Source organism: Haliotis rubra, unplaced genomic scaffold, assembly GCF_003918875.1.
Source record: "Haliotis rubra isolate DU_JTF1 unplaced genomic scaffold, ASM391887v1 Scf41, whole genome shotgun sequence".
Lineage (NCBI taxonomy): Eukaryota > Metazoa > Mollusca > Gastropoda > Lepetellida > Haliotidae > Haliotis > Haliotis rubra.
In genome coordinates, this window is record NW_025767091.1 from 2,725,039 (window position 1) to 2,750,078 (window position 25,040).

The following is a 25,040-nucleotide window of genomic DNA, read 5'->3' on the forward strand; positions in this document are numbered from 1 at the left end:
AAAGAAGACCAAAAAGCTTGATGTCTTTCAAATTTTATTGGAGAAATCACAAGATAAACACATGACATTCTTGAATATTCCCAATCCCAAGACTGTTTACTATCTGGAGAGTTATAGGCAAACTTTCACACTGTCATTAGATGTTTTCTGTCAGGGCGACATGTCAGCATGTTATACAATGATATACAGTCTCGAGTACTGGTAAATGGTATCGATTCATCTTTATTTGAAATGTCCAGAGGACATATGCATTATAAATACTGGCAATATTGACAGCAAAGGATCCACATATCAAGGGAATATAATAGGGAATACTATAAGTTGTTCACTGGTCTCGACGGGGACATGGGCTGATGTACCCTCGATGTTTGTCTATGTTCCCTGAGCTCGAAAGGAACATGGAGTACCAGACGACAAGACAAGAAAAACAAATTGAGAGTTATCTCCCTTCCACTGATTTGCATTCGCAAAACATCGGTAATTTCCGTACATCATACGTGATTCAATGTTATTCGAGATAAAGAATTACTACTACGAAGTACCAAATGAGTTCGGCATTCCCAGCGGGGTACATAGAAAATGTAACTGGCTTGTGAGCGGGGTACATTGAAAATAACAGAAGAGCGCTCAGCCAATCAGCAAACGACATTTATGTGTGAGGCAAGATAATGGTTATTGACAATCACATTTTGCTGATGACACAACATATGTTCCTGATGACTCCGGGATACAAGTTAACATTGAAAAACAATAATTTTATGAATTGGATCAAACAAAAGGAAAATGAAATTATGTCAACAAAGGAAACTTCATGGTAGTCAAGGAACATAGTTACTAAGTTTATGTGGCCTGAAAATTACAGATATCATCAATACGTAGTCTAATAACATTGGGAAGAGATACACTATTTACATCTTTGATTCTAGAAAAGCTCAATCAATTGTTTTCAGCAAGATTCGAAAACCAAGTTAAAGAAATATTGCAAAATACACAAAAGGCACCGAACATAAACGGGGTATATGTCAACTTTCTAAAATAATTGCACTTGTGAAATATGAACACTCCAACTATTACGAATATCAGTGCATTCGGACTAAATATTTGTGATAAACACACATGACAAACAATATAAGGATGTATTAATCTATATAAATAGTATACGTAACCCGCATGTGGGATAAACAACTTCCATGAGAAACACATCCACATTTTTTCATTCACTTAAAATCTCACGGTAAGTTCATCACTGCTGCTCAACGTTGATACAAGTCAGTTGTGTTAAACATGATAACGTGGTGGTCTGTTCAGAGCACAGATAACTTTAGATTTGTAACCACACAGCTCCATGGTTTTAGTATCAATTTCTGCATATTATTTTACAAAATTAACCCAACAATACATTATGCAACACAGGATGCAATTCAGATTTTAAATAGCTACTGAATATTTATTTCATCCCTGCAGGAAAGTGAGCTCTCTTTCTATTGATTTAGAAAACTGGCTATTATGTAAAACATAGGTAAAAAATAATTTTTTAAAAACGGCTTAATAGGTGGTCAAGCACTGAAGTACGGTCCAATAAATGCTTCTATTCATAGAATCAGGATACATTTGAAATGAAAGGGAAAGATAAAGGAAACCACTTCGGTCAAACGTTAACAGCTCTTCCCCAGCGACGTTCGTCTTAAGGTAGGGGTGGTGGGGTAGCCTAATAGTTCAAGCGGTATGGTAACCCACATGGGTACAATGTGTGAAACCCATGTCTTGTGTCCCCCGCCGTGATATTGGTGAAATATTGCTAAAATCGGCGTAAAACTAAAGTCACTCATCATACTGTAACGCCATTTCGTCAAGCCGTTGATTTACGTTGGTAAGTGAGTCATGTTGTGCAATCAGCTCTGTGAGCGCACCATTCCACGGCTTGTAATCTCTGCAGTCTCCTGACATTAGTGATGGAGACAACGTTTGAGCATTTACGACAGGTTATATCTGTGTGCTACGCAACAATGCTCTTGAGACACGTAATTAAACTGAAGCCAATAAAAAACTGAATTATAAATCCTGTTAGTTGCCTCACGGTACTGTATCCACAAACTGAACAGATAATATAATGCGACTACGACCATAACTGACTTATTAATCGCTTTTCAAAATTGTGTCTAATTGTATAAACGAATATAAATCAACATATATTATCTCCTAGCACAAGGGTGGAGACATTATGGCGAAACACTGTTACCCAGATAGCATTCCGACGTTGGCCCAACGTTGGCAATGGTTGGCATACGTTGGCCCGACCTTGGCCCAACGTCGGATAGCATCGCGGAAATTGTATTCCAGGGACGCTACTCCGAACTGTTAGCTTTTCCTAGAAGGTGCTCTGATTCTTCGAGCAGACGACGCGACATGATCACAACCTGGGCCATCGGAGTAGAGGTTTCCTTGAATATATAGCGGTAAGTGTTTCATTATGTGTTTTTATTATGTTCAACTTTATTTCCGATTTGTGCCCACCGAAAAACAGTCATGGTACATTCAGAAATGCCAACATGATTGATGATTTTCTTGAAATTGAAAACACAGATTTCACTAACTTCAGTCAAGACTGAAAAAGACCGCATCGCGGCTCTCGGCTAACGAAATTCATGACCGAAAGTGATGACGTTGGCCCAAGGTCAGTATGTTATCTGGGCGCACGTCGGTTGATGAATTTTCAACTAACGGCAATTCATTTTAAAAAATCGATATAAGAACCGTCTCTAATCACACACGTCATTGTAAAAAGAGTGATAGATAGATAGGTAGATGTGTGTGTGTGTGTGTGTGTGTGTGTGTTGTCTGTGCAGCAGCGAGAGTTATTGAACCATTGTGTGTGAATGGACCAAACCGATGTTTGAGAATTAACACTGCAGCTACGTAGCTATGTTATTATGAAGTAGGTATTCAACAAAATAATAACAACTTCTAAACAGGTCTCAGTTTCATTTCAGTCCACATAAGAGAGTAGTAGAAACCGTGCCAGCTTTCCCAGTTCATGCCGTTACTGTAGCCGTCGTTGCCGTGTAGGCCGTTCAGGTTGCTGCTGTGACAATCTCTGTACCACCAGCCACCGTACCGCGCGAGAGCACAGTTGTTGCCCCACGTGTCCTGGTCCCTGTCTTTGGTGGAGAAGTCCATGCCGTTATGAGTACTGGTTAACGAGTCACCTGGAGAAAGTACATGCCGTTATGCACAGGCCCCCACTGCGGGTCAGAAAATCGATAAACTAGGCCCCGGTTTAGTATCAACACCCCCTACTATATAATACATAAAGGTTCATCACAGAAATACGGTGACATGATCGAAAACCGGACAATTACGCACATGTCAATGAATATATCGTATTTTAAAGGTCTCACAAGTATCAAAAGCGTTTGTCCATATCTCCGATGTATGTAGGAGGCATATACATGCGCTTTCCGTGGGGATGCATTTGATGGGTTTTATTAAATCGCCAAAGACCGAGTTGCTGTGCCGGAAGTATGAAAAACTAGCTCGTCAGCCCAATCAAATTGGTTAATAAAATGACAACAAATGCACGTGCGAAAATGAGAGGGAAACTCAAACGTCTATCATCCAAGATGTCACTATCTGATGTTTTATCTTGGTAGGAATAATTTTAAAAACGAGTACAAATATTTTTTAAAGAAACACATTCATTCAGTGTAATGTGTTAGCCAATCAGATCGCCGGAGGTAGTGAAGTCACCTGAGCTGTCCACGAACTTACCTCTGTCCCCACTGTAGCCTGAAACCGTTAGTTTGTAGTTGTTACTTTCAGGCCCCACAGAGAAGGAGGAGTACTTTGCATACCCGGATGCCTGATTCTTGTCTCTCATGTCGATTCTCAGTTGTGATGGTTTCGCCGATGTCAAGCGATTAAGTATATCATTACCTTCAAAGAAACATGGTAGAACATGTAGTTGAGTAAGTGAATGTGTACAAAGAGCCCCGTCGATTTTATGACTCTAAATACTACATTTAATACATGTGATATTTAATCGTCAGGACAATACCGATATGCATTGGATTTAAAGAAGTTGTAAGATATTAAAAATATCATACTTTTAGACAATAATACAAGATCAGAATGGGGATTTAGATCACCAGGAAAACAAATCATGCCACTATACCAGGTACGATTGGAACGTAATACATCTCTGCTGCCTCTACATAAGCCAGCAAAATTTGCCAGCATATTGTCACTGGCAATATTTAGTTTAAAGTTTATATAATGTTTAGAGATAAAGTTTAGCCAGCCCGAAATACTGAGAGTACTATTACATCCGTGCGTACATCAAGCATGGTCAACACATCTAATGACCTCATCAAGTCAAGACTGACATCGCATGTAGATGTAAAGAATAGTAAACACTACTGCATTAGCACACAAATGTTATATTTTGATTACAAAGTGAAACAATATGGTACTAGAAGTGCTTTCACATATTTGTTGAGTGCTGCTGTAGCAACAGCGTCAGCCATTGTGTTACTTGAACCTTGCTTAGTAACCAACAACAGACCGTCGTGGTGGCCCGAAGCATGGGCATTATACACTTCTGATTGATGTGTACAGAAGACAAGAGAATATATATAACGTATGATTTGTTTATGCTTAGAATGTTTTTGCTAAGACGGTCTCCGATCCTTATGTAATAAGCAAACAGTGATTTGATAATGGCTTTATTTTCAATTACTACATAAAGAATCAATTGTTAAATGGGACAACTCTAAGAAAGATTTGTTTGTTTTTGCTTGAGGATGATCAAGCCAAAGTTGTTTCACTGAAATCGTTCTAATCTCGTATAAAGGGGAACACAACATTTTCCCCTTTTGTTGCAATGTGTATTGAAGTATTTAACTTTTGAATTTAAATTCAGCACTGAATTTGGACATGACAAAGTTGAAGCCATGGCTTTTGGGGATAAATTACAAATATGTGTAAACCTCCATATGCGCCTGTAATAGCCTATAACTGTCATGTTTAGGTTCTGACCGAATGGTGGTCCCACTGCCAGAAGGGGCGTAAGTTGGTTATCTGGTGCCTCAAACCCAGACGTTTTGAGGAGGAGGACCCGTCAGCCTGGGCGGAACGGCAAAGGGAGTGAATCCCCAAAACAAATCCAGAGTGGCAGTCAATAGGGTGCTGCTTTGACCCTTTTACTGATATTCGCCATTGCCTTGGATATATCAGCGAGCTGCCCGGACATGGGGTCTGTGGTGATGACATTCAAACGTCATCCCCAGCTGCAGTGAAACAATTGTCTACTACGCGTTTTGCGTTAAACACGGCACCGTGGATTGTTTCTAATAGTGGGATAAACTATCATATCTTAATGGACCGTCACTGCCTGCCTTTGGTCAGTAGGGTGTCGTTTCAAACTTTCCACACAGTCTGTCTGCTCTGGGCCTTTGATCAATGTGACCTAGTAATGTAAACATTGGATGAGACTAGGGTGCTTGAATGCAGGCACCATGTTGACTGTCATGCGCAACACCCCGGTCATCATAAACGATTGGCGTCATGGGCATCGATCTGCGCAGTTTGGATACCGAACCTGACCACCCGATCCCGTTAGACAAACATGGCTGCTGAGTATGAAATCTATCCGTGATCTTCACGCGTAGTGAGCAAAGATTGCAAGGAGTGACTGCTCACCCAAGCGTCTCAGCATGGTCAATTTATTCTACAGAGTACATGAAAAGCAACATGTGCACCCTGAGGTTCCAACACATGCTGTAGTGTAAAACACGGAATGTGTATGCGCCCGGATCTGAAAAAACACTCAGAATATAAACCTCAGAAACGCGTGTGGATCGTGCGTTAATGTTAATGTTGTCAAGAAAAGAAACAACAACACGTAGTCCTTGTCTGTTAATAATATACACACGGTAAAATGTATCACAACACCCCATAGTATTCATAATATCATTATGTTACCATTAATCAGAGCAAAATAACTTATCGAAACTCAAGGAATAATTAAATCGCAACTCTAGAAGCGAAACGAACGAGAACCTGTAGTTGATTTAGAGAAAACAAACATGCAAATTTTCTAACTCATGTTGTAGTGATGATATTTGTGGCTGTACGACGTTAACAAGTCATTCGATCCTCCAGAAATCACATAACTGCGAACAATGTCAATATATATGCTGTAACTGCAGGTTCTGAGAAGGGCTGTCTCATCACAAGGAGCGGCAAATCCTGGTCTACCCGAACGCTTACGTTCCTTAAAGTCATAAGTTTGCTAATGAATTCTGTCCTATCAGCTGAAAGTCGATGGATGGCAACCAACATCAATTGCAACAGTCCTTTATGACATGCAAGCAATCCGAATACCAATAACCTGCCATCTTTGAGCAGTTTTAAGTTGAGACGGCGCCATTTTTGCTTATCAACAACCAAACCAATTGCCTTTCCAAGTTTGCTTTTTGACGGGTACACATATGAATTTCGCCTGGATTGTTGCGTTTGCATATCTAAAACCAATGTCCCCTTTTGCAAATGTCGGACTAAAGATCATTTAGACAGCGTTGGGTAAATGTATGGGTATATGTTTGAAGCAGCACTTATTTTTATCGTACAATTTGGCATATAAGCAAATATATACAGTCAGATTTTAAATGAATACACCAACATGGGAGAGCACGTGTAATTATACACATTCCCTGATCGTCATTGCTCCGAATTCATATCGTCAATGTATTGCACAGATCCTGAAAGTATCTATGCTCATAAAAAGAACCTTTAAAATGTTGTAAATACTGTACAAGTCATTTTTATTAGATACGGAAACAACACGAAAATTATAAACATTCTTTGAAGCTTGAAAGTCAAACTGTTTTCAGGGGCATCTGTCATATGAAAACATTAAGCCATGTAAAACATTACATTTATATCAGCATGTTAAATTTTAACTTAAATTTTGCATTTTCGTTTTTGTACATTTAGACATATGTGTTTTCATATGTACGGAAATCAACGGTAGCAGGACCAAGGATAGTTAAGTGTCTTTGCAGCAGCTAACTACTTTACAGCCGATCAATATGCTACAACGTCTGGTGGCCCGGTCGGAGAAGACTTGTTTTCAGGTTTAATCATTACCGTTCCAGTAAGTTGAGTACTGTTTCAGTCAAATAGGTATTGGCCATGAATGATTAGAATTATACATAACACTTCGTTTATTTCACCAACATATAATCATTGTATTAATCCCTGTTGATACACTGACAAGTATCTACTTTGCTTCACATAACACTGCTTCAAGTATATATATCTTATCTGTACCGATTGCTACCTTGCAGTAGTAGTTCGCGCATGCTCAGTTTGAATCGAAAAATTGACCAGATGTGAATAGAAGCTGCAGAACCCTGTCCACATTCATAAGATATCTCTGCCAAAAGCAGTCATTTGTACAATTGTGACCATATCATGAGCAGATATTTGTTTCAGCAGTGTTACAGCTGTATGATGTTGTTTGTAGACAGATCGGATCTGAAACAGACAATCCAGTGATTTTCACCATCCGATACAATGACAGAGCATGTGTTTATGAATAGCTATGAAATAGTGATGATACCAGGTGTTCGCGATAAGGTAAGCGTATCCTGCCCCACCGGTGGCTCCCGTCATAAACATATGCTAAGTCTAGTCATTTGTTCACCTGAAATAATTCGGGAACGTATGGTATAAGCCAAAATAGGGAATTGCATTGGACATCATTTTTGTCACTGATGCATGAAATTTGAAAATGTCCACCACATGTCTACCATAAAACATCTTGAAAGGTTTATTGAGGACTTGAATGTTGTAATATGCAAATGTGAAAGATGCACACTATATATCAAGCAACTTAATACAGTACAACCAGAAATTATTGAGAATTTAAAGATTGTAATCTTTTTCATTTTTTTCACTCATTACTAACGTATTAAATGTGAATATTAGCAGAACATAACTCCAGATTCAAAGACAGGTGAACAGTTAGTATTTTGTCAAGTCACCATGGGCAGCAATGCAGGCTTCAATGTGGCGGGGCATACTACTGATCAAAGAAGTTAGAAAGTCGTGGTCCATGCTGTCCCAATATCGGACCACCTCTTCTTTCATTTCAGCAATATTTGTCAGATTTTTCTTATTGACACTTTCGTTCATAAGTCCCTAAACATTTTCTATTGGATTTAGGTCAGGGCTATAGCTTGGCCAATCTAATAATGTCATATTTTGGGTCCGAAACCAGGCCTGTGAATGCTTTGAACGATGTTTTGGGTCGTTGTCCTGCTGGAAACTCCAAAATTTCCATAGAACACGTCAGCAGATGGAAGTAAATGTTCCTCGAGAATATCTGTGTACCGCTCACTGTTCATATTCCCTTCAAATACACAGAAGGGCGTTGCCCCTAACACCCCACACGATATGCCACCCCGCACGTTAAATTTCGGACTGTACTTTGGGCGCTGATACAAAGGTTTTTCAGTTTGTTTGGTCCAGAATTTCAGTGTATTAGGAAACAGCCACACAGAACTTTCATCTGAGAAAATCACATTGTCCCAGTTAAAATTTCTATGCTGTAAGCAACAGTTCAACCTTCGCTCCTTTTGTTCAGTTTTCATGATCGGTGATGGAATTCCTCGACTTTTCTGCCAACCCATTGCATGCAGCTCAGTTCAAATTGTCTCCTTACAGACAGCCACAGTTCCTCTATCAATCATATCCAGCCTTAAGTTTTCTAAACTCCTTCGTTTGTTTTTAGAAACAAGAATACCAAGCCGCCTCCTGTCATCGACAGTCAATTTTCTGGGCCTACCTGCGCCTCCTACCATATCCATTTGCAATATTTTTCAAAACACGATGAACAGTGGACAAAGGGATGCCGGTTCTACTTGAAATCACTTGAGCTGATCTGATGTCCTTGTTATAATACTCTAAAATCAACTTCCTCTTCTCTAAATCATCCATACTAGGGATCACTGAAAATGTCGTCTGCTAGCAAGTAAACAAAGGGGGATAACTCTTCACAAGCTAATGAAAAATCATTAACGGAGTTGTCTCTCTTGAATGAAACCAAGCACTTGATAGCTGGTCAAGGTTGTTTATACTAGAAATCCAATTAAACATATTCCTAAAGTTCTCAATAATTTCTGGTCATACTATATCTGTATCCATCATGCAAATTGGAACAGTATTCCCTCTCCACCAAGCCATTACAATGTGTAGTAAGAGCTTCTTGTTTCAGTAAAGGACAATCAATAACTGATTGAACGACTTGCTACACGGGCTTTATTCAAGCATGCCTATAGATATTTATCTTTAGTATTTTTAAGTAAACACCCAAGCATAATATTTACTTTGCGGAAAGCCTCTGAATCAACTTTCATATTAGCATGTTCATGAATACTTCTGTACACATGCACTTTACTTATTTACGAACTGAACAGGGGTGGTGAGGTACCTTTCTCCTTACAGACCCGTGTACAATTCGCCACATGGGTACAATATGTGAAGCCTATTTCTGGTGACCCCCGCCATGATATTGCTGAGATATTGCTAAACACGAGGTAATACCAAATTCACCCACGAACTGAATATCTCGATTTATCTATTCATTGATCATTTCAAAGTTCTATTTGGCGAGAATCGGTTAGAACATTGTGACTCGTTACATTTATTATGATAGTAATGTTATTATGATATTACTCCTATTAGTTCTGAAATCGGTGTATGGATAGGACTCACAGTCTGGCTCTCAGTAATGGTTAGAATTCAGTGACTGCGCTTTTTAAAAACAAACTTTCACCTTGGCATTATATTTATCATTTGTAAACTTTTGATCGGTAATGGCTCGAGCCATGTGTAGCTCAATATATTTACATATGGGAACAGATGGACACAATAACATTGAATTGTAGGATGTGTAACGTGGTCTATTTGGAGGACAAAGATCATTTCCATTACTTATTAATTTGAAATGCATATGGTAACCTTTAACAACAGTATATTCCAGTATATGTTTTATGTCCATCTCATATCATTGAAGTCGAACCGAGAAAATCTAAGAAATGCTTTCCTTGTGCAACAAACAATGAATCGCCGTTTTGTCATACTGTCGGTCATCAATTGTACCATGGGCCGTCGGCCTACGCAAATCCTAAATGAAGAATCAGAATGAGAAATTATTGCAAATGATGTGCATCGATGTAAGCTTAGAAAGGAAACGGAGCGACAAAGTAATAATGTAAAACATTAATCTATGAAACTTGGCTTGGAGCGAAAGACGTCAGATTTTATAAATATACTGTAGGAGATAAATATTGGTTTTGTCTTTCTGAACTTTCCCCAAACAAGCAGGCCCAGAGGAGGAATCCTTTTCTTTGAACAGGATTTGAAACGTAATGCAGCATCTTCAGCATCATATACCATGAACTGCCATGAAAGATGTAGATTACCTTCCCGAAAGGCGAACACAGATTACATGTTTAAATTCAGAGCTTCAACTGAAGGACAAAAGCATAACTTGATACAAGATGGTCATATGAATCACAAGTGAAAACACCTCTACAGTTAATGTATGCTTTATTAGTGGCAGTCACGTTCACTCATTCATAACTTGATCTAGAGATGCCTCACGTTGATGGAATTATATTGAAAACCCAACCAGAGAGGCTTCTATCACTAGGTCTATGTTCACATTGTCTATGTTCCCTTGCTGTCCCAAGGGTAGGGCAATTTGGGTACTTTTCTGATAAAGTTTTCCTCCCACCTGACAAGCATGACAATTCCTACAAAAACTGTGAAGAACCCTGATGCATACATGTACAGGACAGACCAGATGAGCAAATTTGTTCCTGTGAAACCTTTCAACTAATCTTAAGCATCGTTATCATCAAAACTCAAATAGCTAGGCATCTTTATCTTGCGAGTACTTGTATTATCAGGAGCGGCTCCTGGCGAAACAAAGAGCTGTGTTCAAGAGAGTTAAGGATTATCGGAAGAAAACAAACCATACTTCTCAAAATGAAAGTACTTTAATTTGAAGAAAAGGTCTACAGGAGCGGATGGTCCATGAAAGTACCAACATGACCAGAGGAGGCACCGTTCGCCTTCAAACTCTCGTAGGAAAGAACTTGTGAATGTGAGAACGAGTCACAGCACATGGAGGACATATACTCCTACGTACGAAATGTTTTGTCTAATGCGTTGCACAACTGTTATTTATTTATTTGTTTATTTATTTATAGTTGTATATCATTAACTTTTTTCTTTTCGTTTAAGCAGCAGGGGTACTTCAAAATTGCTATACATGTTTTTAGTGTCAACAAAGTTAGTAAATGCGCCATACTTTATTGTTCGTTTTTGCCCTTCAAGATAGGCATCACTGCCTCGACGCTCAGTGCAATTCTTATTTTATGCTGAAATGTTATTAACTGTGAAAACCTATTCTTCCTACGACTTGTTTTCCTTACGAGGTGTAAATAGTGACATATTGTGTATAAAAGAGCATCGGGATTGTATTTTATTACGCCTTGATTCGAGGTGAAAAGCCACCAAACGTGCACGAGGCGAGCGAGACTGGTTCTGCGCTACTGTAGCTAGTATAGACGGAGCCCAGCTCAAGATAAATAATGGATTGTGGCCTCTGCAAAATCTCATTTTTCTTGGAAGTGTCTGGACCACTCTTTTCAGTTCAAACCTTTCTAAGTCCAATTCACTATTAACACAGCTTTACGGATGCAATTTTTCACGAAAACCCCATTTAAAGTAATTGGAGTAGAATAAACGTTGGCAGATTAGGAGTGTATATCATAGATACATGCAGTCCATCAAGTGTAGTTCAGATTACTGACGAACCCTCCCACTTTCTGTCACGAACCGATTTCTACATGAAAACAGAACTAAATTGTGAACGCCGAAATCGACCACAAACAATAGTTAAAACAAATAGTGAACCGCAATTTACGGATTTACAATGTAGATCGGGAAATATGTAATGAATCAAACAACAGTAACAAGTAACAGACTCCACAATATGCATTCACGAATGCTCAAAATGCTGTCAATGTCAATTGTCTTGAACAGTCCTGTTGCAATTCCTAAATTCACAATAGTATTGAAAGTTGCCATAAATATAGGTACCCGATACGCACTTAAAACGTAGGTGAGTAAAAAGGCAGGTCGAGCGTGACAAGTTTCGCATCAGTGACAAAGATGATGTCTGATGCAGTTCGCTATTTTGTCTTCTACCCATACGTTACGATTTGTTGACTAGCCTTTACATATGGTTTTGACGAGTGGAAAGGATCCGCTCACCGTTTGTGACATCTGGTATCATCGATATTTTGATAGCGATTCATGATACTGTCAAAATTGTACATTAGGCTCTGCTTTAATATTACATTTCTTGTGGATTTAGAAAGGCTTTTTGCCCTTTTTATGCTTATGAAAGAAATATAGTTGCGGTTCGTTGATAATGAGTGGTGAGTTTAGTTTTACGCCACTTTTAACACTATGCCAGTAATGCCATGGTGGAGAACACCAGAAATGGGCTTCATTGTACCAATGTGGAGAACTGAACCCGGGTCTTCGGCGTGACGAGCGAACGCTTTAACCACTAGGCTGCCCAACCGCTCCCCAGTTGATAATGTAATCATGTAAACAGCCCATGACAGTATATATCGAAATGTTGTCAAACGCGTATTCATTAAATATGCCTTACGCTATGAGTATTTATAATAGATACATTGTGTCGCCGATGGTGTTTTTTTAATTCCAATATTGATGTTAGAAAGACGAAACCCGTCTATTGAAATGTGAATGTGTGAACATTCGAATGGAATTGTGTAATGTCACGACAATTCCTCTATTGTAAATGATGAGACATGACTCAATAGAGTTAAATGTATCATAGTTGCTGAAAGGGTGATAGATTCTGGTCTGATATCTTATCAAAGCAGTCTTGTGGATCCTCCAAGCATTTGGCACTTGGCCTGACCAGCCCATGCATCCCAACAAATCCTCTCTTGACTAAACATATAACTTGAGTATGTATTGCTCTGTCTCAGCGAAATGTATCTAGACTCATCTCTAGACTATGGTGCACTGTATCTAGACTCATCTCACGTGTCCATACACCAGTGTAATCATACCAAGCCAAAACTCGCTTCCAAGAGATCCAAAGCCAGACTTGTATTCCGCCCAGTTCTGGTAAAAGTCAACAGTACCGTCTTCCCTCCTCTGGAACACCTGAGACATAAAACAATGGAAATATTCACAAGCAGGTGAAAGCATATCATATACTTGATAAATTTCACATGTCCCTACAATAGGCTACTGGTGGACTATTTGTCTCAAGGCGATGCAATTCGCTTTGTAAATAGAAATGACAAAACCCTTTCCACATCTGTAAGAAATCCCTGCTAAAACCAGAGTCGATTGTACAATTGTGACTATGTCATGCCTATACATTCCCTTGGTCGCGCCGAAACCGCGTGATTGTTGGTTCGAATCATGGTTAATCCTAGGTTTATCAGCAATATACCCGAATTAGTTAATGAAAACACATTGCCTCTTACCCTGTAAACCATGAAGGTCCGGGTTAGAATATTGATCTTAGTAACCCATTCTTGACGTAAGAGGCGACAAACGGGATCGGCTGGTCAATCTTGCTGACTTAGTTGAGGCATGTCGTTGTATCCCAATTGCGTAGATTGATGTTCATGCTGTTGATCCCTGGATTTTCTGGTCCAAATCCGATTATTTACAGACCGCCGCCATATAGCTGGAATTTTGCAGAGTGCGGCGTAAAACTAAACTCACTCACTCACTCTTACACTGTCCTAACTAGAGGAGGCACGTGGAAATGTGAAGAGTGTTTGATCCCGTTTTGTTTGTTTGTTGTTTAACGCCGCACACAACGATATTTAACTATATCATGACATTAGCCAGTAATTACAAACCCAAACAAATTCCACTGGGCGAAAACGACAAAACAAGGGCGGTAATTGTATAAATGGATGTCTTAAAATCAGTGATGAACTTTGCATTGAAGAGAACAACATTCAGATGTCAATCACTTTATCGACTTATTCAGACCCGTTTATTTAGTTCTAATATTACTGGATGTGGCGCTAAACAGCAGACAAGTTGTGAAGGGCAAGAATGTTCTTCAGGAAATGGTCAACATTGCACTCTCCTCTAGGTATGCATGTGTATTGCATTGGTGTCTTTGGTGACATCTTTCTTCGTTGAAGGATATTTGTTCACTCACCGTCCACCCGCCTCCATCAGTAGTCATGTCACAGTACACGGTGATGGGTCCCTGGCCGTCATTAGGGTTTACAATGTAGATTCCGTTGGTAGATGACGGATCCTGGGCCAAAATGTCAGCGCAGTTCTCTTTTTCTGAAACGCAGTATAGAAATGTCAGTGAAGATTTCATAGCAATATTTATGGTTATGTTCCTTTCCCTGTAGAACTTGCTCAACATATTGCCAGAACACCACATATAACATACCCAAATAAAACGTTGCCAATAACAACGTTGCCCCAAAATGCCCACATCGTGTTCCTGCCGCAGTGACCAAAAGCTGTTGATGCTGATGGCGGCACTGTGAGCATCCGGTTGCGCAGATGGACAATGCGCAGATGATGGTCATCCTGCGGACTGGGCACTCTCGGTTTAATGGCTGTTTGAAGCCCCCATTTGCAACATTCGAAACACTCATTCCCACTACGCTGCTGATAGCCTAGGCATTTCCATACGTGCCTATAACAGGCTTATCACTAACAATCTTAGTTGTGCACAAGTTTGTAACTGGTGATTCACAATATAAAAACGTTATAATAACCCCAAAAACACCATGTGTGTCCTTTGTTGTACACCGTTTCATGTGTAGACATGCATGTTATTGACGACTATATTTTACAAAGTAGAACAATGCAACAACAATTAAGTATGTAGTGAATAATTAAAATTTTCAATAACAGACATCTCCGAGTTAATTGCTTTTCCTAGAAATATTGATAAAAAACCGTAATCATGGCTTATGGAACAATATGGTTCCCAGGGTATTCTGCGCTAAAAAAACTTCCTCAAACAGGAATGTGATCACAATGTTCTTGACATCGTCTTTTAACATAAGAGATTTGATAGTTTTGGCCAATTCGACCATTGATCCCGGGTGAGCCCCCAATTTCTGTTACGTGTTGATTATCAAGCTGACACGAAATAGTTGACCAGGAATCAGTCTGTAAAAGTACCAGGTGGGAAAGCAACACACAACAAAGAAATGATGTAGTTAACAATTGCATTCTAAAATTGACTAAGTTCTGAAAATCAATTCATGTCAGTACCAAAAAAATCACTGGGAGGTGTGTGTGTGTGTGTGTGTGTGTAACTTGTAACTAGGCAGAGTAAACAAGGGTGTAATGATCGTCACAAACCATGCAGGGCCCCGTTCCTCAAAGCGATTGCAGCGCTTTAGATGATTGTAACTCCCATACTTTAGCACAGACCTACGACCGTCGTAGCGCTACGATCGCTTTGAGGAACGGGGCCCTGGTCTTCCTGTGACTTGTGATGTAATGTGAGATTAGAGGAAAGAGAGGACAGAATAATAGCTCCAGATCTTTATGTACCGTTCTCCACGTCTCCCACAGTATTTTGGTTATCTCTTTCAAAGATGACTGAAAAAGCGTCTTGGGTATAAAAAGTACAAAACAACCAATTCTAAACACGGGTGCCGTTTGAAACTAAAACTTCATATTGCTCTGAGGTTTTATCTTTCATATTATTTCATTTAATTTGAAGTAAAACCAAATGTATCATATACTAACATCTAATGCTTCATGGATGTCTAAATGACAGACCGCATAGATATTGATGAGAACCCTACTCACAGGTTCGGGTGGTCATGGAAACCAAAACAAATCAGCAAACATTGTATGAATGCATACCAGATCAGTCTCCGCCTGAAACTTTTGAATTTACGGAGGGATGAAACGAACTATATAACTAATTATTCGAAGATGAACTTCTTTACTATAAAATGAACATTTCGTGAGTTACAATTTTTGTGAGAAATATCTGTAGACGTATGGATCAGTATTTGTTTGAAGTATATTGATTTGTTTGGAAGATATTACAAAGATATGCTTTGAACTGACATTAAACAGAAATATAACTTGGATGTCTGAAAGTCAAAAGCACATACAACCATAAAGCGTAATTGTATCAGTGAAAATGAGCCGACGTTTTATCGTTAGAAGATTGCAAGAAAAAGAGTGCGGCCAACAAACAATGAAAGAGATACTACAGGCAATTGCAAACCGTGTAACAAGGAACAGGAATGCAAAACGTGCAATTTCTCTGTTTCATATATTTGAATCCGTCAACTTCACAAAACAAAACTGACATGTTTTTGCATCCTTTCATGAAAGGAAGTAGGCAAAATTTCCTTTACACAGAAGACCCGAAAGCCCTAGTGATTCTGTTGACGAACCGAAGCAACGAACCAAACATGCCTTTTTAAATGAGACGAGCCTGACCTGATCTTGATCACATATTTCAACATATTGTTTTGATTCGTTAATAACTGTATCTGTCCTTTCACGCATGTGTATTATAATATGAGGGTCTCGGACAGCACCGTTCAGTGACTCCCCTATTCAGTGATTTACTACTTCCGTCTCCGCCCTTTAACTCATGTATTTCGTAACCTTCCTCTTACGACCTTGTCGTGTTTTCGCCTCACGAAAAGTTTTAGCCAAGTTCATATCTGAATGTTTATCTTTCTCTTATTCCCGACTTTCTGTCTCCATGTGTCTAACCGTTCTTAGTCATGAAATGTTATCAGTTCTGAAGTCATACTGCTAATCGAAATACGGAATCTGCTGTAATTCTCTTAATGCTTTAGGGATTCATTTTCACCTTCTAACAATACCATACCATACAGACCTTACTACCTAACAAATCAAGTCAACCCTATCCGCCAAATTGCTCTAAGGAATATGGCTGCTGCATTAGGCCTGAACTCTTCAAAGGACATTTATTGCGGGAAGATCAACGGACTTGACAGCACGCCGTCGGACATACCGAACCAAAGGCTACTTCGAATTACAGCCTGACGGGATCCGAGGACAGTCACAGCACTATCCGACATCGAGTGGTTCAGCATATGAACAATGACATTAATGATGAACTCAAACATTTCCTGAACCAAAATGTCAATGAGTACATCACTAATTCAGGAATTTCACGAGATGGAGTGTGGGCAAGAGATGCAGAAGTTGTGTCAACCGCAAGTCTGTTAAGATGTGACATTTACATTTACAGTACAGTTGGTCAGTCAATGCAATGGCTGACATACCCTGCCAAATTCAGCTTGAAAACCCAGACTGATCATGCTTTGTACCTGGAATATGTATCCGACCATTTCAATGTTGTAACCAGTGTTTAATTGTGTGAGAAGAACAATAAAATTATAATAGTATCCTTAATCACTTCTTTTCTGTAGGGTATAATCTTGGCTGGTGTGTGTGTGTGTGTGTGTGTGTGTGTGTGTGTGTGTGTGTGTGTGTGTGTGTGTGTGTGTGTGTGTGTGTGTGTGTGTGTGTGTGTGTGTGTGTTATGGCCTAGTCCAGAATATACCCCGGGGTATAAACTAAGCTAGCCAAGATTATACCTGGGGTATAGTCTGGGCTAGCCCAGTTTAGACCCGGTTATAGTCTGGGATAGGGGTATACTATGGCCTGTTACACCGGGATATTTCAAGATGTACCAGATATTAATGTTACATGGACTAGAGTGAGTGAGTTTAGTTTTACGCTGCACTCAGCAATATTCCAGCTATATGGCGGCAGTCTGTAAATAAAGTCTGGAGCAGACAACCCAGTGCTCAACAGCATGAGCATCTACGCAAATGGGATACGATGACATGTGTCAGCGAGCCTGACTACCCGATCCCGTCAGTCGCCTCTTACCAAATGAATGTGTCGATAACATTGTTGCTCCCGTTATCAGTCACTAGTTTGTCTGATCTCGACTCGGATATTTACAAACCTACGGCTGAACTGACAGCTGTGTTATTAAAAGAACACATCCATGAGACATCTGTGCCATAAACAGAGCTGATTCTGACCTCTGTATTTTCTAGTTCTGGTGGGTTAATCGATCAGGACTTTGCCTTATGATCAATTGTGAAAGTTTTCAGATCATTGTTACACCTGAAATCAATGTACACATATAGTAACACATCGGACAGATGGGCGTACAAGATGAGTGAGTGAGTAAGTGAGTTAATATTTAACGTCACATCGGCAATATCTCAACCATATCGTGACGAAAACAATTTATACAATAACAAGTGAAAACATTTTGAAGATTAAAACCTGTCGACGATGGACAGTAAAAACACTAGAGAATCACAGATATGAATATAAAACTAGCATGTAAAGCTAAAACATTCCAATTAAAGAAGACAAAACAGTATAAAACACAGGCTATAGATCGCCAGCAACTGAAGGTAGATCACCATACTAGGAACCATGGGGACTTACATTACTTTCGCTACCTGTATGGACCCTAGCTGGATTTACACCTTCCCTTAAGCCGCTGGCGATTGTAGGATAGTTTAGCCGACAGTTTAAGAAACAAAAATACTACATTTAAAATGTGGGGACAATAATTTTACAATACTTTAACCCCCTTTGAGGGTTCAGCCACTAACAATCTAAGTTACTAATCTAAACTACCAATCTTTAAAATATATCTATTTACAAAACACATGAATCAGAATTCATCAAATAAATCAATTTCTTTAAAAAAAACAAAAAATATATGAAAATTAACATTTGTAAAAAGATCCTTAACTGTTTTCACATTAAAATATTTATAAATATCCCTTATGATGGGCGTACACGATGAGATCAAGAGGAAGCCTACTGCTGCCTCAAAGGTTAATCGTCATATGGGCAGGTACATATATAATATTGTTTCTGCTGAAATACATTTATGTCATGTGTTTAGTTTCATCACGTGCCTAGTTAGTTTGTAGTTTAAATCTCTAATGAGCGATAGTCAAGCTATATGACAACGGCCAAAAGGTCAAGTATATTGTTCTTGCTAATGTCAGTGTGTGAAGCCTATATCTTGTGTCCCCCGCCGTGATATTGCTGGAATATTGTTAAAAGCGGCGTAAAACTAAACTCACTCACTCTTGCAAGTGCAATGAAGGAATTCCTGAAGTGACTTCGTGAACCCACATTTCGATCTGTACTGGGCATGGCGTTAAATAACAAACAAGCCATTAAGCTGGCCAGGCATCTGCTATGTTGTGATAGGCAAAGTTAGCTTATCATCAGGTAATGGATAATGAGCATCAAGTTAAGCTTATCATCAGGTAATGGATAATGAGCATCAAGTTAAGCTTATCATCAGGTAATGGATAATGAGCATCAAGTTAAGCTTATCATCAGGTAATGGATAATGAGCATCAAGTTAAGCTTATCATCAGGTAATGGATAATGAGCATCAAGTTAGCTTATCATCAGGTAATGGATAATGAGCATCAAGTTAGCTTATCATCAGGTAATGGATAATGAGCATCAAGTTAAGCTTATCATCAGGTAATGGATAATGAGCATCAAGTTAAGCTTATCATCCGGTAATGGATAATGAGCATCAAGTTAAGCTTATCATCCGGTAATGGATAATGAGCATCAAGTTAAGCTTATCATCAGGTAATAGATAATGAGCATCAAGTTAAGCTTATCATCAGGTAATGGATAATGAGCATCAAGTTAAGCTTATCATCAGGTAATGGATAATGAGCATCAAGTTAAGCTTATCATCAGGTAATGGATAATGAGCATCAAGTTAAGCTTATCATCAGGTAATGGATAATGAGCAACAAGCAAATAAGTGGATGAATCCAGATACGTAGTGAGAACAAACAAAGGGCACACAGGCAATTAAACCAGATGTACGAAGGATTCATAAATAATACGCTGAAATAAAAAGGGACATGACTCTCTTGATTCCAACTTCATAGGTACAGGGGATGTAACAACCGTCTGTAGACTAAAGTTTCAAAGGTTTGTGATGTCTGACTTCTATTGCTTCTGAGAGTTGTCGTTTTGTGAAGCTAGATACAATAAACCATTGAAAATATGTCTTGTTGCTGTTATTATCTCTACACAGGTTGTTCTTTTCTTAACAACGTTAGAAGCAACAAGGAAGTCGGCAACAAGGAAGTTTTCCAAAGTGTAAAATATGATAGTCCATGTCATTAGTTTGGATTTCTTTAAAACAAATTTGTATGAGTGCAGTTCTTGGTAGATGTCGTGTCTAGACATGTCAGGTTTGTCAGCCTAACAACTTGCCCATTACTGTAATAGGGTGGTGTTGTGGTTAAAGTGCTCACTCATCATGTCAAAGAGTTCGATTCCACTCATGAATACACAAAGTGAAGTCCATTGCAGGCGCACCCTGCCGTGATATTGACAAGACGCACATTGTAACGAGATGGTCAGTGGCAATTGCATTATAATGACATTATACCCAAAGTAGGTCCAATGTCAAATAGCTGATGATGTTTCAAATATCTTTTGAATAGAAACAGCGAACAGATTTGTGCAACTCTTACATATTACCAATATCTTATTACTGTGAGAACACCTGGAACAATTTTGATGAGGGCCAAGAAATGATATTAGAATTTTTTTTATTAGATGCCTTAAGAAATACATTTGGATCTGTTAGGGGAGTAACTTAGAAGAAACTATACCATAAAGCTTTCTTTAGTTCACAAAACAGGTGTATTTCACAGAATGCTCGACAATAAAACGCCCTGAGTACTTTTCAACCTTTTACCATTTGGGTCACTTCAGTGTGTGTAACAAGATCATCCATCATACTTCAAGTATCTTTTTACCAAGTACATTTTACTGAAACAATAGAGAAAATCATGTTTGCCATCATCAGTGACTGATTTAAAATATACTAGATTGTCAACACAGAATAAGAAGGACAATGGACAAATAAATATTAGCAACATCCATAATTTCAATGTTATGGTACTAGACTCCCCAAATAATACACTGCAGAATGACCTAAATGAACATATGATAATCTTTATTATCAGCTCTGTCACCCGAAGCAAATATAGGAATAATAGAATTTGTTTCTGCATATTTTTATCTAAAAAACCGTTTTGCCTTAAAGTATGTTGGCCAATTTTGTACGTATTTGATGTTGAACGTTTTATTATCCACTGTGTGTTATATTCTTATGCCAGAGAGGTCTTCAAATAGACATTGAGCCTGTTGACGAAAGCAGTCTGAGGAAAATACAAGATAGCTTGAACCATTGTGCTTGGACATTGTCAAAGGCTGCGTAAATCCCTACTGACTCACACAATTTGGTTTTGTTGGGGCGAACAACTACAGATAAATATATACACTATACAGTCACACTAGTTACGAACATACTGTACACTTACTCACAGAGCTCACTTTATTTATTTAACTGTCGTACAGTTTGTCATAAAATTCTCGGAAACAATATAGTAGCCTCTTAAGTTATGTGATTAGTATTCCCCTGAAAAACTATTTAGGAAATATAGACGCAAACGTTGAACAATGGATCATTGAAAATAAATGTTTGATTTGGTAGTTCCGTAAAGAGACTGTGCGATTGATTGGTATTCCCCTGAAAAAGTATTTTGGTAAATAAAGACGTAAACGTTGAAGAATGGATCACTGAAAAAAACTTTGTAGTATTTTGTAGTTCCTTGAGGAGATTGTGTGATTGTCCACTGATTTATCATCTTAACTACAAATAAAGGAAACTAGCGTGACCACCTCATCTGTGTAGTGTTTAAATCCATGCTTACAGATTCATAGTTAAACTTGCAAAGGTGCATCAAAACGCTGCAAGTGAAAATACGGAAATAATATGGGAATGCCCTCCACGTGTTGTCAACAAAATCTCCGTACAATTAATAGTGAATTATTGTAGTGAGTGAGTGACTATGGTTTTACGCCGCTTCTAGCAATATTCCAGCAATATCCCACTGGGGACACCAAAAGTGGGCTTTACACGTTGTACCCATGTGGAAATTAATGTATAAAATCTGTTTCAAAACTGGGCATTCTTTGCTCTGACCTATTTTGTTTTGAAAGGATCGCAGCAAAAGTCAAGCTATATGTTGCGTGTATTATGTGCAACGATCCCAACTTCCGGGATGTGATGACGGGCTGTCAAACGTATCACCCACCACCCGATGTATTTAACGCCTAACTCGTGAAGACCCGGGTTAAAACTGGTTTGTAGTCAGGCGGCTACCGGGATCAGGTTCACTGACTAGGTTGACACATGTCATCATATCCCAAGAGCGTAGATAGAAGTTCATGATGCCAATCACTACAGTCTACTATTTACGCCGTCTTATACCTAGGACATTGGCTGAGTGCGACAACAAACACCCATTACGCGCCTGTTAGCGTAGGTTGTTTGTGCTCTGGTTTTACGCCATCCTGTAGCAATATTCCAGCAATATCACGGCGGGGCACACCAGAAATGGGCTTCACACATTGTACCCTTGTAGGGAATCGAACGCGAGCCTTTCGGCGTGACGAGCAAACGCTTTAACCACAAGAAAGTATATGGTACACCTCCTTTGGGATTGGCAATGCCTCATATTAAGTCATGTTACAGTGTACAAGTACTTTAACAAGTTTTATTGATAAGATCATATTAAATGTGAGCTTTATTCAATAGTCCACTGTAAAGACGACTACATGTGCTCTAAACACAAAGGAGTGAGTGAGTGAGTTTAGTTTTACGCCGCACTCAGCAATATTCCAGCTATATGGCGGCGGTCTGTAAATAATCGAGTCTGGACCAGACAATCCAGTGATCAACAGCATGAGCATCGATCCACGCAATTGGGAACCGATGACATGTGTCAACCAAAAGTCGGCGAGCCTGACCACCCGATCCCGTTAGTCGCCTTTTACGACAAGCATAGTCGCCTGTTATGACAAGAATGGGTTGCTGAAGACCTATTCTACCCCGGATCTTCACGGGTCAAACACAAAGGAAAACTATGGATTCATGGTCACATAAATTTTCGCTTTTGCTATAGCATTATTTCACAAATTATATGATGTGGGGAAAATATGTTTGCAAACTAAAGCCTACACAGTAATTTCGAAAATGAATCTGATATTTTAAACTTATTTGCAACTTTGTCAGTTGCACGGCAATATCACACAAATCAATATCGGTATTATTTAAGTTAAAATTACGTCGCAGCGGTGGGTACTACAGGTAGAGGCTTCAAGTGAACACTTGGAATCAACGCAGAATTTACATTAGTCAAAAACCTTATTATTACAAATATTCTATTTCACGTCGTATGGAATCTGCTTTGGAAAAGTCGAATCTTATAAATCTCTTGACATTCCGAATTAGATTGTGTGACAATTCATATCCACATTCGTGTGTCTCAAAGAAAACAAATAAACAACAAATAAAAATAACAAAAATAAGAAAGCATAATACTTATAAGCGGGAACATTTTTATGGATAGACAACATTTTTATTGCAATTGATGCGACTTGCTTTATAACAGTGTTAGCATCTACCCCGAAACGTCGCATCGATAGAAACGAAGAAGTTGTCTATCCATAAAAAAGCATTCCTGTTCATCATACCAACTTCTAAATGCCACTCAAAAAAGTTAGAATTCCTTATAAACCAACACTGAGTCAATGTGGAACGTGCAGCCTACCTATGGGTAAAGTATAGTAGACAGATCCAGCATCGGTTGTTCGTGGATCGTTGGGATAAATCTGGACTGCATGGGCAGTACAAGTGTCAGTACCACTGTTGTAGAACACGGATACACATTTGTGGTGACGTTGGCAGTCGCTGGTACAGCCGACGAGAGAACCGGTATCACCTCTTGTCCATAGAGCGAAGTCCGTTACAAGACCACCGTTCAAGGCCTCCGCTGGGTACATGAACGTGACATCATCACACCCAATGCAATATCGCAGATGTAGAACAAGCAAAATATACTGATAATATATGTAGCTTGATTCCATTTAGAACTTAGGACAGTTTGCTATCCACATATAAGCATATAGAATCAAAGACACAGGTGTTCGATAGATGGTTCACATTGAGCGGCGTAACAAGCCACAAACTATCCCAACCACCAGGAAAGGCAGTTAATATAGGTCAAAAGATAAACTGCATCAGAGTTGCCACGGAGCTTGAAGTTTTTCCACAAAGACATATCGATCGCTGTGTGTAATATGACATGTCTTTCAGTATGCAAAGATCGACCTCGTTCCTCCATGTACGCCTTTGTTCTGAGGATATTGCTGATGAGCAGTGTCCTCAGCGTCCAAGCTAATGTCTCTGTTATAGAAGTCTTCTAATACAGACTAACAATTGTTTGTCGCATGATATCTACCTGAAAATCCTGTTCCATGGAATTCGGATTCAAGCTTGCAAAATACTAGTTATTCTAGTATCGTATATACTGTATAGCTGCTTTGCTTCGTTAGAACGGTTTTGCAGAAGTATTTACAAATGTACCTAAAACTCATACTTGCTTGTATGTTTGTGTTGGCAATATCTTTTGCCATAAACGATCATACTAATCTCATTGCCAAGAAAGTATATTATCGGTATCTTATCGAGCGGTAGGGTAGCCTCGTGGTTAAAGCTTTGGCTCGTCACGACACATCCGGGTTCGATTCCACACATGGCTACAATGTATAAATCCCTATTCCTGGTGTCAACCTGCCGTGATATTGCTGGAATATTGCAAAAAAGCGGCTTAAAACTAAACACACTCACTCACTTACTAATCCCGTACTGAAGCAGGCGTCAGTCGTTTACGACCTTAGTGACAAACCAAGAAACATAATAGGACGTGCCAGGATTCGAACCCAGGCTCCTGGCCTGCCCGAGGAACGCAGCTCTTTGC

At 39.1% G+C, this 25,040-nt stretch overlaps 1 protein-coding gene across 1 annotated transcript; it reads right to left on the reverse strand.

Moving 5' to 3' along the window:
* Nucleotides 1-2,448: 2,448 nt before the first annotated feature.
* LOC124287999 (microfibril-associated glycoprotein 4-like) lies at nucleotides 2,449-24,324 on the reverse strand. Its single transcript, XM_046724510.1, has 5 exons — nucleotides 23,832-24,324; nucleotides 14,306-14,439; nucleotides 13,185-13,281; nucleotides 3,769-3,933; nucleotides 2,449-3,206 (listed from the first exon to the last, which is right to left on the reverse strand). The coding sequence occupies exons 1-5, from the start codon at nucleotides 24,145-24,147 to the stop codon at nucleotides 2,965-2,967; spliced, it is 954 nt and encodes a 317-aa protein (XP_046580466.1). The 5' UTR covers nucleotides 24,148-24,324; the 3' UTR covers nucleotides 2,449-2,964.
* Between the last annotated feature and the right edge of the window lie 716 nt (nucleotides 24,325-25,040).

Coding starts and splice junctions, on each gene's coding strand:
- LOC124287999 (XM_046724510.1), bottom strand. CDS start 24,147: ATGGAATCAAGCTACATATATTATCAGTATATTTTGCTTGTTCTACAT. Junction 13,282..14,305: donor CTGATGGAGGCGGGTGGACG/GTGAGTGAACAA, acceptor TTTATGTCTCAG/GTGTTCCAGAGGAGGGAAGA. Junction 3,207..3,768: donor AGGCTACAGTGGGGACAGAG/GTAAGTTCGTGG, acceptor TACTTTCTCCAG/GTGACTCGTTAACCAGTACT.